Here is a 15,939-nt window from a genome sequence, read left to right as displayed (position 1 = left end):
TCCTAATTCATAACTTTTTCTCAGATTTTTCCTTCAAGCCTTAAAAAAAACTCTACAGATCCAAACATTAATATATTATTTACTTTAAAAATGTTAAAAGACTATATCACTTCTTTTTGAAAATTTAGATTTCCTCTGGAAAATCCTTATACAATATCTATAACCTCCCCTGGCTTTAGATTTAAGATGTACTTTATTTTTATTCCTTTGCACTTTTGCACAAGCAGAAGTAGTATCCTTTTTTTCCTTTGGGTGGGATGATTTATGCTCTGACCCTACACTCAGATGGGTCCTTTACAGATATTATAAATTGTTCTTCTTGTTTAGATTTCCTTCTACAAAAGCGAGCAAGTTCAATTTAACAGACATTGAATATCTCCTTTAGATTATATGTGTAATTTGAACAAATACATTAGTTATTATTCAGTGGTTGAGTTACAAATAAAAATTGGACTTATTATGTATTATAAAATAACTGAAAATTGCTCTGCAATCAAGGTATCTTTACCAATATTTCTAGATCAAACTAGAATTACATTTTCTTCTGGTGTTCAGAATAAAATTTGGGGGAAATTGTTCACATATATTATTACCACTTTATTATTCACTTTCCATGATGTTTAAATCACACTTTATCTAGCAATTGTAGAAAGTTAATTATATCTTTAGTGGTTATTTCTTTCATCAAATTGGGGGAAAGGTAGGATGATGATTAGTGAAATCTTTGTGCTTTGTGTACTGCAGATTTTATACAAGTTTCCATGCACCAAACGTATGTGGGGTTATTTCTTTTATCTGCTATCCAGTATTTTAAGCTGGTGATTTATTATTGAATGTACTTAGGGTCATTTTCCTTCATGTTTACATTTTCTTATTTGTATTTATTCCAATTAGAGAGTTTAATTACCATTAAAATGGTAATAGGATAAAGACAAGTTTTACAAATGACAATATTAAAAAAACCCATAACTCTTCAGGAAGGTTTAAATGCCATGAGAATATAAAGCGAGAAATATATGCTTGTCAAATATACAGTATAAATAAATAATTTAGATGAAAATGGTTGACTACATTTAACAAAGAGACTACCAAATAATGAGGGGCTAAAGAGTGGTTGTTAGATTTGATGTACTTCATTGTATATTGTAAGTAATTGCTATCCATAAAAATTCTATGGCTTCTGTATAAGAAAAAGAGACATTTTGACAGACAACACTGGTATGAAGCGACAGCAAGCACAAATCCTTGGCAACTGTCATTATCCTGATGTTGAATTCACATCCAAACTGTGTGATAACTTAGACCTGCATGCTTGTTATTGAGCCATGATCTGTCAAAGTAGCCACACTTCCTACTTATGAATAGAATTATTAGCCACGTGCAGATTTCTGCCATAGAAATCTAAACTCACCAAGGATGCTTTGTGTTTCAAAAAACAGGGGAAAAAGCCTCCATGTCATTGTATGCTTATGCTGAAATTTCTGGTGACGTGTTCCTGATTAAGTAAAAGTCAAATTTTTAAAAAATAGTTTATATTTTAGCCCATCATAAAATTAATTCAAAACTAGTAAAGATTTTGAATAAAATTAAAAGTAAAGCAAATGTAATTAGAAATCTAATTGTATAAGTTAGGCTACTATTAGCAGAGAGTAACAGGAAACACAACTGAAAGTGACTTTAAAAGTGAACAGTCCACTGTCTCATGTAACAGGAACTTCGGAGGCAGGGCAATTCTAGGGTTAAATTCAGTGGTTCTGCTGGGTTATCAAATAGCCTGGCTCTTTGTATCTTGCGCTCTGCCATCCTCAGAATATTGGCTAGATCATTAGGTTTGACTCCTCCTACTTGCAAGGCTCATCACATGTTCACTCAACAATATCCAACTAAAGAAGACATATTTGATCATTTATATCTCTTTCTTATTAGCGCAACAAAACCTTTCTCCAAAAGACTTCTCCTCATTTCTCATTGGCCAAAATTACTTAATTGACCAGCACAAGGCAAGGGAAATGGAACTAGCATCATTGGTGTTGACCATTGAGTATTTACCCACTGGAGCTGATCAGGGGATGCCTTCCATGGGCATAAGAGGGTGAATATTCAAACATAACTTAGGCTTTTTATCTAAAGGGGGGAATGACTCTTAGATAAATATTCAACATTACATGACATAACTCTTAGCTTTGGCTTTATTATATTTTACTACTTAAACTGTGTATGTTTCTTATCAATGGCATTTTTGTGACACACCTTTGCATGATGTCATAATTATCAAAGAACAATTCCTGCGTATTAGTCGCTAGTTGAGTATCGCAGTGAAAAGAGATAAAACAAGGATCTTACCATTGCAGAGTGGGATATGAAATCATCTGAAATCACATAATAAATCACAAAGCAAACATATCAATATGCAAAACAATACATCAGTTCTTGCACAGGACCTGGGGGAATGATTTGGAATAAGGAGTGACTAGGATCTCGTGGGGTTAACTCCTCGCATGTGTCTTGCCAGCTTGAACCGTTTTGTAGAGATTTTCTCTATGTCCCTAACCTCTGAACTCATGATGACCCTCATGATAGCCAAGACTTTTCCTTCACAGTACTAATCATAGTCAGTAATTGTAAATTTATATTCATGACAATGTGTATAACATTTCTCTCTTCCACTAGACAATTATTGTATTATGGAAGGGGTTTTAGAAAGTGTAAGCACTGAGTTCAGATTAATATTTATTAAATACTTACTGATTGAAAAGTGTACAGTAATGGGTATAGATCAGCTGAGTGAACACCATTGACAAAAAGGCATACATGTAAGAACTGTGGAAGGCAATGTGGTGCAATTATAGCTGAGGGATATTACAGGGGGGCAATGACGGCACCACCTGGTAGAAGTCCTTGAGTAAGAGAGTGGCAAGTATGACTTTATTAGGAGTTTTCCTCAAGTTGCTATAAAAAGCCACTAAGATTCACTAATGCTATTAAAACAGAAGAAATGAGAAGAAAAATTGCTCTTGTCAAAACTAGAATCATACCTTTAAATCTTGTCATGGTCTATTTATCTGCTTTTTCTATACTCCTCCCTGGGCATAATTTTATACTTTTAGACCTCACACCTTTACTTAGTTGTTGCTTTGTGAAACAAAAATTGTAAATTAGATTTAATGGAAATCACAGAGAGTAAAGCATAATTAGATATTAGCCTGAGATATTAAGGGGGTTGTCACTTCCACAGTGTTTAAGATCTGTCCCTGATAATCTTTTTGATTATAATAGAAAGTCTATATGTAGATGAGGTATAGTACTGTTTCAGAAAAGGATAAAAGCTTAGTTAATCTCTTAATGTACCTTCCAGCTTTGTAATTCTGTGATTTATCATATCCATTGTATCATACGTAGAAATTGTTTAAAAGATTCAATAACCTAAAATTTTATAGTTTTTAATTAACCAATAGTTTTTTTATCCATACTGCTTTAAGGTTAAGTTTTGACATGTTTTACTTCATATTTCTCTAAACACACATAAAATTCTTAAATATTTACATAGTTTGTATATGTTTGTAGTGTAGACACACATAACCACATTTGTTCTTTGTTCTTTTTTATGACCTAATTTCTAAAGAATTATTCAGTTGCTAAAAGAAATAATCTATTTCTAATAACTGACAATAAACTAACTCAGAAGTGATGTAGCTGATGCTTTTTAAAAGAAATATACCAGAACATTTACATCCAAATGAATATGCCCCCCCGAAAATATTTACTTTAGGAAGTAGTAATTTATTCTAATAACAATGCCACTTCTCAAAGCACTTTCTTGAGTTCCTCTTTGGATTTGCCATCGAAACTGTGGTACATTCTTTAAAATAGTCTCAGTATTTAATGATGACAAAATTTAATCTTAAGTAGTTGCATTTGAATTTTCCAGAAAATAAAATATCTGGATCTAAATTTGGTGTAAAAAATGGATAGTCAAGACTGCATAATTGTATAGCTAGTGTGATAGGCAGAAATCTAATCTGGTCCCCAAGATTTCCACCCCCTGGTATATATGCCTGGTATAATTCCCTCCTCTTGAGTGTGGGTGGGATTGTGAATATGATAGGATGTCACTCCCATGATTAGGTTATATTATATGGCAAAGGAGATTTTTGCAGATGTAGTTAAGGCATATAATCAGTTGTCTTTGAGTTAATCAAATGGGAGATTATCCTGGGTGGGCTTGACCTAATCCGATCTACTCTTTAAATGAGAGTTTGGAGATCAGAGACAGAAAGTCAGAAAGGTGAGTTCCCCTGGCTTCAAAGAAGATGATAGTAACTTTGGGTTCTTTAGCTATAAGGAACTAAATTCTGGCAAAAACTGAATGAGCTTGGAAGAAGACCCTGAGCATCAGATGAGACTGCAGCCCCAGCTGACACCTTGATTTCAGCCTTATGAGATCCCGAGCAGAGGTTCCTGCTAAACTTTGCCCAGACTTCTGACCCACGGAAACTGTGCTTTAATAAATAGGTGTTGTTTTAAGCCACTAAGTTTGTGGTAATTTGTTGCACAGCAATAGAAAACTAATATAGGTAGATAGATAAGAAATATTTCTTAAGAAGATGTATTTCTAAAGTAGTGTGATTTAGATTTAGTGTGATTTGGCTTTTAGATTTCAGGCTAGAAAAGGATGCTTTTTACCAGTGGTAAAAATGATTTTTACCAGTGGTAGAAGAGTAAGTAATACAACGATGATTGGAATATTTGACGGAAATTGAGGGTCTAGCATTTTAGATGGTAGGAAGGGATCAATATCATATAGTGATTTCAGCTATCAAACCTACCAGGGAAGATGTGAATGTACAGGAAGGAAGTACATTTTTATACAAGAAGGTAGCATAGAAGTCTTACTGAAGAGGGAACTTCTTGAAATCTGTGTATATGTGAATTACAGATATAATGAAAGATTCACAGTAGAGACTTATCATAGACTTCAGGACAAGATAATAAGATGGACATAGAAAGCTTAAAAAGAAGATCTGTGTTATAAAATTAGCCCAGGTTCTAGAATGTGGTAGAAAGCCTCAACAGTAACTGAAGACAAAGTGAGGTTATTTTTTGGATAAAAGATCATTTCCTAAAACAGTTGGTTTAGAAATCCACATGGAATTCCTGGTTAAGAATTTTCTGGTTGGGAAAAACAAAGTCCAAGAAAACTGCCATACAACTTATCAAATTTTATAAAAGACAGCTGTAACAAAATGTAGATCTTAAAAGAAATTATAATATAAAATTTATGTAATTAGAAATTCTTAAGAAACACAGAGAGGACAGGGTGCAAAGCCTCAGACCCATGCAAGCAGAATTTTGGAGCTGAGTTCCTTGCATAAAACCAGGAGCTGTGAAAGATAGATGCACCTATCCATGAAAAATGGAATAAAAAAGTATTGCTCACCAGTCAGAGGAAACAGCAATAAATGGATATGATATGGTCTAAGATTCTTGCATTGTCTGAAAGTAATAAGTTAGTCATTTATGTTAAACTTTAATAAGACAAGGGTTTATATTGTAATATCTAATGTTTCCACTAAAAATAAGGTTAAACAAAGTGGAGCATACAACCTAAAAGAAGGAAAAAATGTAACAATTTTTTAAAGTATTATTTAATCCAAGAGAAAATAAGAAAAGAATGAAAAGGAACATAAAACAGGAAAAACAGAAAACAAAGCATAAGCATGAAGGTAAATTCTCAAAGGACAAAGACTGTCTTGGTGAAGGAGATAAGCTTGTGAATATATATTAAATGTAAACAAGCTAAATTCTCAAAAGGCAAAAACTGTCTTTGAAAGGAGGATAACTATGTAAAGATGTATATAAATCTGGAGGAGGAGGGAAATTCACTTTAATAAATCTGAATGTCATGGGATTTTTAAGAGATTTTTGCAGAGGGGGCGAAAAGGGTCTTTTAAAATAAAAAGGGGAGGAGAAACAAGAGAAAGAAAGAGAAATAGGGAGACTACAATTGTGATGACTTAAATACCATCTAGATATTAGAGCTTTATTGGCTCAAGAGCACTACTGGTTCACTGCTGCTAATGTAGAGCTACCTCCTTGCCCACCTCCCCATTACTCTCCTGTATTTTAAGTTTCAGTTCCATTGTAGTAGCCATCTGTTTTCCTGAACTTTTTTGAATAGGAACTTCAATTTTCTAACTAATGGAAAACAAGGAAATTTTAGGGTTAATGGGAATAGTATTATAGGACGATAGTTAAGTATAGATATTGTGGAGCCAGACTACTTGGATTTGAATCCTGTCTCTGACACCTGCCTGCTGTGTGACCTTTGGCAAGTTCTGTAATCCCTCAGTTTACTCATCTGTAAAAGGAAGAATATAATATAGGACTGTTGTAAGGATTAAATGTAAATATAAGTAAAATGCTTAGAACAGTGACTGTCACAATAAGTGCTTTGTAGTCATTAACTGTTAGTATTGTTACTATTATTGTCATTATGAAGGGTATGATATACTATTTATTCCTTATCTAGCCTGTGGACTGGGTTAGTGTCCCTGTAACTGAGTGGGTAAGGGCTAAAAGGGCTGATGAAACTATTCAATGAAGACTTTCTGGGACTCTGCCTACAACTTCACCTGCTTCAGTGTCCAGGTGACTTAGTATAAAATAGAGTTAGAGAGGTGTCTCTTCTTCCCACCTCTGTACTGAACTGTTCTGGCATTCCAAGCACTGGAATCTTGGGGAATACTACAAGGCAGCACCTCCATGTGGATCTCATTGCTCTTGTGATGGCCAGTGGCAGCAGTGAGGTAGTAAGACAAAACAGCTATGACTCTCACCAACAGATTTTTATAGGGACTTAGGAGGCAATTTTAGGAATTTATAGTGCACTACCTTAGGGACTCAGAAATAAATGGGGAGGATTTTGAAGGGGGAATAAAGTCCTGTGTTATGGGGACTTACCTGGTGGCGCAGTGGTTAAGAATCCGCCTGCCAATGCAGGGGACACGAGTTCGAGCCCTGGTCTGGGAAGATCCCACATGCCACGGGGCAGTTAAGCCTGTGTGCCACAACTACTGAAGCCCACACACCTAGAGCCTGTGCTCCTCAACAAGAGAAGCCACTGCAATGAGAAGCCCACGCACTGAAATGAAGAGTAGCCCCCGCTCACTGCAACTAGAGAAAGCCTGCGTGCAGCAACAAAGACCCAATGCAGCCAAAAAAAAAAAGTCCTGTATTACGATGATGGGATAATCGTGCTGGCAGCTATTTGCTCACTCTGAAGGTTGGCATCAAGGAGGACAATCCTGTCTTGCAACCCATATCCCTTTGTGCCAACATCGACAACAAACTACTGTGCCAGATGGTCCAGAGACTGGGCTTAAAATCACAATATTACATTCTCAATTTCTCTACAATTAGAAGTGAATGGCTACCCTATCAAACTACCACTGGCATTTTTCACAGAACTAGAACAAAAAATTTCACAATTTGTATGGAAACACAAAAGACCCCGAATAGCCAAAGCAATCTTGAGAAAGAAAAACGGAGCTGGGGCTTCCCTGGTGGGGCAGTGGTTGAGAATCTGCCCGCTAATGCAGGGGATACGGGTTCGAGCCCTGGTCTGGGAGGATCCCACATGCCGCGGAGCGGCTGGACCCGTGAGCTGCAGCTGCTGAGCCTGCGTGTCTGGAGCCTGTGCTCCGCAACGGGAGAGGCCACGATAGTGAGAGGCCCGCGCACTGCGATGAAGAGTGGCCCCCGCTTGCTGCAACTGGAGAAAGCCCTGGCACAGAAGCGAAGACCCAACATAGCAATCAATCAATCAATAAATCTTAAAAAAAAAAATTAAAAAAAACTAAAAAAAAAAGAAAAAAAAAAAGAAAAACCCCCAGAGTTGTGGGTTTATTTAAAAAAAAAAAAAAAAAGAAAAACGGAGCTGGAGGAATCAGGCTCCCTGACTTCAGACTATACTACAAAGCTACAGTAATCAAGACAGTATAGTACTGGCACAAAAACAGAAATATAGATCAATGGAACAAGATAGAAAGCCCAGAGATAAAACCACACACATATGGTCACCTTATCTTTGATAAAGGAGGCAAGAATATGCAATGGAGAAAATAGAGCCTCTTCAATAAGTGGTGCTGGGAAAACTGGACAGCTACATGTAAAAGAATGAAATTAGAACACTCCCTAACACCATATACAAAAATAAACACAAAATGGATTAAAGACCTAAATGTAAGGCCAGACACCATCAAACTCTTAGAGGAAAACATAGGCAGAACACTCTATGACATAAATCACAGCAAGATCCTTTTTGACCCACCTCCTAGAGAAATGGAAATAAAAACAAAAATAAACAAATGGGACCTAATGAAACTTAAAAGCTTTTGCACAGCAAAGGAAACCATAAGCAAGACAAAAAGACAACCCTCAGAATGGGAGAAAATATTTGCAAATGAAGCAACTGACAAAGGATTAATCTCCAAAACATACAAGTAACTCATGCAGCTCAATATCAAAAAAACAAACAACCCAATCCAAAAATGGGCAGAAGACCTAAATAGACATTTCTCCAAAGAAGATATACAGATTGCCAACGAACACATGAAAGAATGCTCAACATCATTAATCATTAGAGAAATGCAAATCAAAACTACAATGAGGTATCACCTCACACCAGTCAGAATGGCCATCATCAAAAAATCTACAAACAAAAAATGCTGGAGAAGGTGTGGAGAAAAGGGAACCCTCTTGCACTGTTGGTGGGAATGTAAATTGATACAGCCACTATGGAGAACAGTATGGAGGTTCCTTAAAAAACTAAAAATAGAACTACCATACAATTGGAACTACCAGCAATCCCACTACTGGGCATATACCCTGAGAAAACCATAATTCAAAAAGAGTCATGTACAACAATGTTCATTGCAGCTCTATTTACAATAGCCAGGACATGGAAGCAACCTAAGTGTCCATCGACAGATGAATGGATAAAGAAGATGTAGCACATATATACAATGGAATATTACTCAGCCATAAAAAGGAATGAAACTGAATTATCTGTAGTGAGGTGCATGGACCTAGAGACTGTCATACATAGTGAAGTAAGTCAGAAAGAGAAAAACAAATACCATATGCTAACACATATATATGGAATCTAAAAAAAAAAAGAAAATGGTCAGAAGAACCTAGGGGCCAGGCGGGAATAAAGATGCAGACCTACTAGAGAATGGACTTGAGGATAAGGGGAGGGGGAAGGGTAAGCTGGGACAAAGTGAGAGAGTGGCATGGACTTATATACACTACCAAACGTAAAATAGATAGCTAGTGGGAAGCAGCCGCATAGCACAGAGAGATCAGCTCGGTGCTTTGTGACCTCCTAGAGGGGTGGGATAGTGAGGGTGGGAAGGAGGGAGATGCAAGAGGGAAGAGATATGGGGACATATGTATATGTATATGTATAACTGATTCACTTTGTTATAAAGCAGAAACTGACACACCATTGTAAAGCAATTGTACTCTAATAAAGATGTTTAAAAAAAAAAATAAGTGAATGGCTAAAATTAAAATAACCAGAAGTATCAAAACAGCCTTTGAGTAGTGTTTTTTTTTTAACATTTAATCTTTTTAATATAAAATAAACTTGCCTCGAAAACAGATCATTAAACACATCTGGTAGTAATTTAAATTGTGTGATATGTTTAGTGAGGACTTTTTCAATCAATTAAATTTATAGTATCTCTGCTTATCTCAGTATAGGCCATGCAAGTTCCCTGCCAATTACATTTTCCTTTTTTGGGAGGCATCTGAGACCCATCTTACTCTAACTCCTCTGTACCTTATTATCCTGCTGTCCTATCCATAGTTTTTTTGGCCACTGATGGGTACTTTCCCATCCACACGTTTGCCAGTGGCTTATGAAATTGTCCAGCTTGAGAGTTCTATCCAACAGGGGTGACTTATATTGGGTAGTGATGAAATTAAACTTTTGGGGGAATTGAATGTATCATACAGAGAGAGTCTGCAGAAAGTCATGTGGAATAGAAATGGGGAGATACATAGAGGAAGTTAGCAGAAGCCATGAGGAAAGAGGAGGAGAACAGAGATAGGTTAGGCAATAAGATGTACAAAGAGGAAGCAGATAGACACAGAAGGAGAGATGAGGTTATTAAGTCAAAAAACGGTCTAGAGTTGTTCTTAAGTCACTAGTATATCCTGGAGAGCAATAAATGGTCTTCTAATTCTCTTAGTGCTCTACTAGAGTGGTTTTATCTCCTTTCTTAACTTTCTGTGTATCCTGTTATAAGCTCTATCACTTGAAACCCAAATGCCTGTTTATTCCTTGCAAACTGAATGATCCTAACACCCTCATTTCCAGCATTAATTTAACAAACCATGTGTGTGAATTTAATTCCCATGTGGGACAAGTTAGCTTTGCCAAGTTCTGTGATCATCCTCTCACGCACACAGTGACTAGGAAACACATCAGTTGTTATAAGAAAGAACAGTTCCATAGTGTGTAAGAACTAGTGCACACCTGTCTTCAGTGTTGATAAAATAAATCAAAGCTGAAGACTAGGGACTTCCCTGGTGGCGCAGTGGTTAAGAATGTGCCTGCCAATGCAGGGGACACAGGTTCGATCCCCGGTCTGGGGAAATCCCACATGCCGCGGAGCAACTAAGCCTGTGCACCACAACTATTGAACCTGCGTTCTAGAGCCCGCGAGCCACAACTACTGAAGCCTGCACTCCTAGAACCTGTGCTCCGGAACAAGAGAAGCCACCACGATGAGAAGCCCGCGCACTGCAACGAAGAGTAGTCTCTGCTCGCCCCAACTAGAAAAAGCCCACGCGCAGCAACGAAGACCAAACACCACCAAAAAAAAAAAAAAAAAAGCTCAAGACTAAAGATGGTGAAACAGTAGTGACTTTTTAACATGAAAAACTACCCTTTCTCCCCTTTTACATATAAATTACTAGAGAAAAGTAAGTAATAAATACATATATGATAGAACCATATAGTTTAATTCTTTTTACCATTTACCAGGTAAATCTCATATAATTTATTTTCCTAACCCTACCAGAATCATGTGGAGTTGGGAGGGGTAGGGATGGATAGTTTCTCAAAAGGATGCAAGTGCTGTTACCATAATACAGGGGAAAGATATGCCAGCAGACAAAAATAATAGATAACCCTTAAACGACTCAGTTGGAAAAAAAGCAAAATATGCTTGACAAAAATATTACATTCCAGTAAAATCTGTAAAGACCATATGGCAATCTGAAAAATGGTTGTAAAACAGTGTTAAGTAAAAAAGGCAAAGTATTAAAGTAAAGGTATGATGTGGTTGAAGCTTTGGAATATGGAAAAATTAATAACCTTTTTGCATTGTGGTGGTAGAATAATGGATTATTACATAAAATCATTAGTATATTTGTAAAAATATTTGACAGTAAACAAAATGCATTCATTAAAAAAGAAAGACACCTCATTCTGCATTTAGTAGAGAATTCCTTTTCTTTCTTTACCTGAGAATTTGCTTTCCAAGTAACTGTGTATGGGCACTGGGAGCTGGTTATGAGATTTGCAGGTTGAAGAGCTTGGTGACCATTTGCAGCTCTGTTGCTGTTGCTGCAGAAACACCACCACTGTGACATGACTGCTGCCACATGCCACCACTCCCCACTGCCATCAATATCTGAGTACCTCAGGTAGTTTGCAGGGAGGTCCCACCTCAGCCAGAGCTAAAGTCCAATGATCCATTCAAGATGCTGTTTGCCGCAGTTATAAACCTGGGTGGATCCTCAGAATGTAGGGAAGGCCATTTCTCTCCTCAGTGCTATGCACAGTCCAGGGCAGACTGGGATAAAACATGTGATGACAACAACAACAAAATACAACTGCTTGGATCCCAGTGTTTGAGCTCCATTGACCCGCTGTGTCAACTCTCATCCACATGCAACCATTTACACTGTGGCACATAACTACCTTCCATTCTCTCAGAGGAAATAATAAACCATTGTACACCCTTGTGGACATAAAGAAAGGCCAGATGAAATAATTGTGATTTTAATGAAATTTGTGGATGAGAAAAATTTGGAGTAGGGGTTGTTCGTGCCAAGCTTTCCACACTAAGCATGTGTTGTTTTGTAATTGTGTGGATGGGGAGGTTATATTATATTACTTAATAAGGACTATTGAGGAACTAGCAAATTGGAAAGAGGCAGGTATGGTTGGTATAAAAATAGCCCCAATTACAGTAATACATGGAAACTAACTATCGTCTATGGCTGATCCTCTACCCAACAGCTCAATATTCTCAAATATGTTTAAGCTTGTTTCATTTTATCATGCCAGCACTTCTACATTTTCCATCTTTCTGACTTGGTATTTGCATAGATTTACATATCATCCCAGGTCATGTGGCCCCCTGTTCAAGTACTTAGTTCATCTAAATACTACTCTTTCAGCTTAAATACCAGGTAGGGTAATCAACTGTCCCAATTTGTCTGAGACTAAGGGAATTTTTGAGATGTGTGGCTTTTAGTGCCAAAGGCAGGACAGTCCTGAGCAAACCAGGATGAGTTATCACCTAATCCCAGGTCTGCTGTAAAGACTTTACCAACTTTATTACAATGCACAAAAGTTTGCCCTCAAGGAATTCTTTTTGCACTTAAGGTTAATATACACCCAGCGTTCTAAGCAGTTTATTTAACATACATTCTCTCTTTATGAGGGGATAGTTTGCAAGTTTCTTGAGGGTAGGAGCCACGTCTCTTTAATTTTTATATTTACTAATACTTAACAGAGTGCTAGTGTTTAATAAATCAATGTAAGAATTTTAAAATGTTACTTAACATTACTTCAAGCATTACACAATTTTTCTTCTTTAGTTTCATTAAGTGATTAAATTTAATGGTTATGAATGTGGGTTTTATTTTAGGACATCTTGCGTTCAGTTTCCCACCAAGTCAACTGCTGATTATGTGAGCACGGGCAAGTTAATTGGCCTCTCTGAGCCACAACTTTTTAAATCTGTAAAATGGGGATAAAAATAGTACCCACCTCCCAGGGATACTGTAAGGCTTAAGCAAAATACTGTCTAAGTGTGTAATGTTTTGTCTAGCACATAGCACACAACTAGTTATTATGTGGTAGCTGTTAATAAGTGATTACACATCAATTCACTGTATTCTTCCCTGCATGGTTTCTTTCAGAGAGTTTATGTCATCCCAGGCAAAAGCAGTTATTAAACCTACTGAAGATTATTTGCAGCCTCAGTTTGGCCCCAACAGACTTTTACATTCAGCGGCAGCATCAGAAGGGTCAGGTCTTCAGGATTGCTCCACACATCAAACAGCATCAGATCATAGCCACGATGAAATATCAGACCCAGATAGCTGCAAATCAAACAGTAAAAACAATTCTTTTTTTATATCAGCATCCAAGAGAAACAGACCTGTCAGTGCTCCAGTGGGTCAATTGAGGTAATCAAAGCTGTTCTCTGTTCTTTTTAACTGACTGTTGAAGCTTTTTCCTTTGAGCAGAATTTATAATGACTCAGTTGACTATTTCAAACATTAAAATGTAACACATCTCTAGGATTTTGTTTCTGCTTTTGTTTTGTTTACTTTTTTCTTTGAAAGCACCTGAGTAGAATGTTGCTAATTACACTTGGGAAAAACATGAGATACACTTGAACCTGGATAATATGAAACTCTGAAAGGAATATTTGAAGCAGAATCAGGCTAAGACCATGAAATACCTTGGTTTACCAGATATTTGTGTAAAAGTAGAAATGCATACTTTTGATATTTAACCAGTATTTGAAATAAAATCAAATTGAAATGAACTTATAAAACCATTTTGTGTATGTTTTCACATCAAGATTGTTATCATAAACTGTTAAGAGTTTATGGATAGAAGAAAATGTTGATAAAAATTAAACTAAGAAACTGATATTCACATTATTTTCATATGTTCAAATAGGTGGATATATCGTGGTTTTAATTTATCTCACATTTTTACTTTAAAATGTTTACTTTGCTGCTGTGGCATTAGGAGTTACCAGGGTTAGCTAGAGAACTCTTAAGTAAAAAGTATGACATGTTAGTCATTTACATGTACTTTTGCTGAGAAAAATAATACGGATTGAAACTGGTTTTGACTGAAAACAAAACTTAGAAATCTTCTCTTACTGCCCCCAAGCAATTTGAAATGAAAGCAATAAAATTGACTTCAGAATGAAAAGTTTAGTATGATGTATTTGAATTCCAAATCTTTAAAAAAAATCGAAGAACTTTGATAAACAAGAAAACTTAAGGGAAAATCTTAGCCATTTACTATTTCATGATGTTAAGACCATATTACTATTTTTTTGCTTTCTGTTAGAATATAGCATATATATATGTATAATTTTTTTAAATGAGTGTTGTGATGTTTTATAGTAAAATGATTTAAATGGTTTATTCTGAGATATGTGTTTTACATGAACAGTTTTGGAAAACTTATCATGTATTAAATTTTTTAAAATATTTAAGTATATATGGACAATCTTATCCTATAAAAAGGTGTTTTTTTTTTTTTGAGGAATATTTAGGAACAATCGTTAGTGCTTATATCTGTAGAAAATACCAAGGATAATATTTACTTAAATATTTTTACTAATTAACGTGCACAAATTGTTGTGTGTTTTTTTCTTCAGAGTTGCAGAGTTCTCTTCTTTAAAATTTAAGTTGGACCAGGATTGGCATAGATTGTCTCAAAGATACAAACTTCAACCCAGAGTGATTAGAGTAACAGCTTACAAAAATGGATCTAGAACAGTTTTTGCCAAAGTTACGGTACCAACCATCACCTTGGTAACTGGTGTCCAAAAGTTTTCAGTGCTTTATTTCTTCCCTTATTCTCTTTATCTATGAAAAGTGAGAAAGACGACATTTATTGTTTAAAATTGTCTGTATCTGTAAATTGCTTATATGTATATACATAGACCTCACAGGCATTTCATTCCTTTTTTTTATCAATATATAAGTAGTATATTTAATTAAACAGATACAATGGCTTTATATCTCTATAACATTGTTAAAATGATGGAATGTTCAAGGACTAGAATTTGAGAATCAAATATTCTCGGTGTTGTGATTAACCTATTTGTATATTTTCAACTGCTACAAAATAACCATATTGGCGGAGTTATTGAGTTACTTAACTTGGCAAGTGGCTCAGTGGGTTTCTATTTGATCATTGCGTCTTTTGTTTAGCGGAAATGTGTTACTTTCTTTGTTGTCAATCCCTTTCTCTTACCTCTTGCTTTCTGTTAGTTGCTAGAGGAGTGCACGGAAAAGCTGAATCTGAACATGGCTGCACAACGAGTATTCTTGGCAGACGGCACTGAAGCCCTCGAACCCGAAGACATACCCTGTGAAGCCGATGTTTATGTTTCAACAGGAGAGCCCTTTTTAAATCCATTCAAAAAAATTAAAGGTAAAAACAAAAAAAAAACCAAAAAAAACACCCTACCCCCCCCCACAGTAAATTGCTTAAGGGGTGCAATTAAAAAATGATTTTCATTCTGTCTTTTTTGCATGGTTTAACAAAACTAATGTTTACGCATTTACAGCTCAGTAAGAGGATAATGTGCTTAATGAAAGAAAAATCCACTGACAGCCACGTTTATTGCCCTTCATTAGCATTGGTGCTTAATTTAATATAGATCTGAATAGACATTAGGGAGCCTGCAGGAGGTTAAATGGTGAAAATATAATAAATTAAATCAGAGCTTATTGAATTTACTGTTTAGTTTCTGTGACACTCAACAGACATAATTCATTAGACTTATTCTCTCAGAAAATAGTTCAAAGTTTCAAGTATCATTTATTCATTTACACTCTTGGTCTTTTTTCAGATGGCATTAACATAATTTTGAAAAT

General features: G+C 35.9%; 1 protein-coding gene across 22 annotated transcripts in view; it reads left to right on the top strand.

Annotated features, from left to right (window-relative positions):
• The window catches only part of DCDC1 (doublecortin domain containing 1), a 466,050-nt gene that overhangs the window by 33,672 nt on the left and 416,439 nt on the right, over positions 1 to 15,939 (top strand). For 18 of the 22 annotated variants that reach the window (XR_009504676.1, XM_059931315.1, XM_059931313.1 and 15 more), the window contains 3 exons: positions 13,225 to 13,494; positions 14,712 to 14,868; positions 15,331 to 15,493. Coding sequence is in view for 20 of the 22 variants with exons in the window: in XM_059931313.1 (XP_059787296.1) it covers positions 13,225 to 13,494; positions 14,712 to 14,868; positions 15,331 to 15,493 (590 nt within the window). In the remaining 2 variants the exon portion in view is untranslated. Of the gene's footprint in view, positions 1 to 13,224; positions 13,495 to 14,711; positions 14,876 to 15,330; positions 15,494 to 15,939 lie in introns of those variants that run through there. The other 4 variants (XM_059931310.1, XM_059931316.1, XM_059931318.1 and 1 more) reach the window with 4 other exon arrangements.

Source organism: Balaenoptera ricei, chromosome 8 (genome assembly GCF_028023285.1).
Source record: "Balaenoptera ricei isolate mBalRic1 chromosome 8, mBalRic1.hap2, whole genome shotgun sequence".
NCBI classification, from domain to species: domain Eukaryota; kingdom Metazoa; phylum Chordata; class Mammalia; order Artiodactyla; family Balaenopteridae; genus Balaenoptera; species Balaenoptera ricei.
Note: the sequence above shows the minus strand (reverse complement) of the source record. Positions and strands in the feature narration are given on the sequence as shown.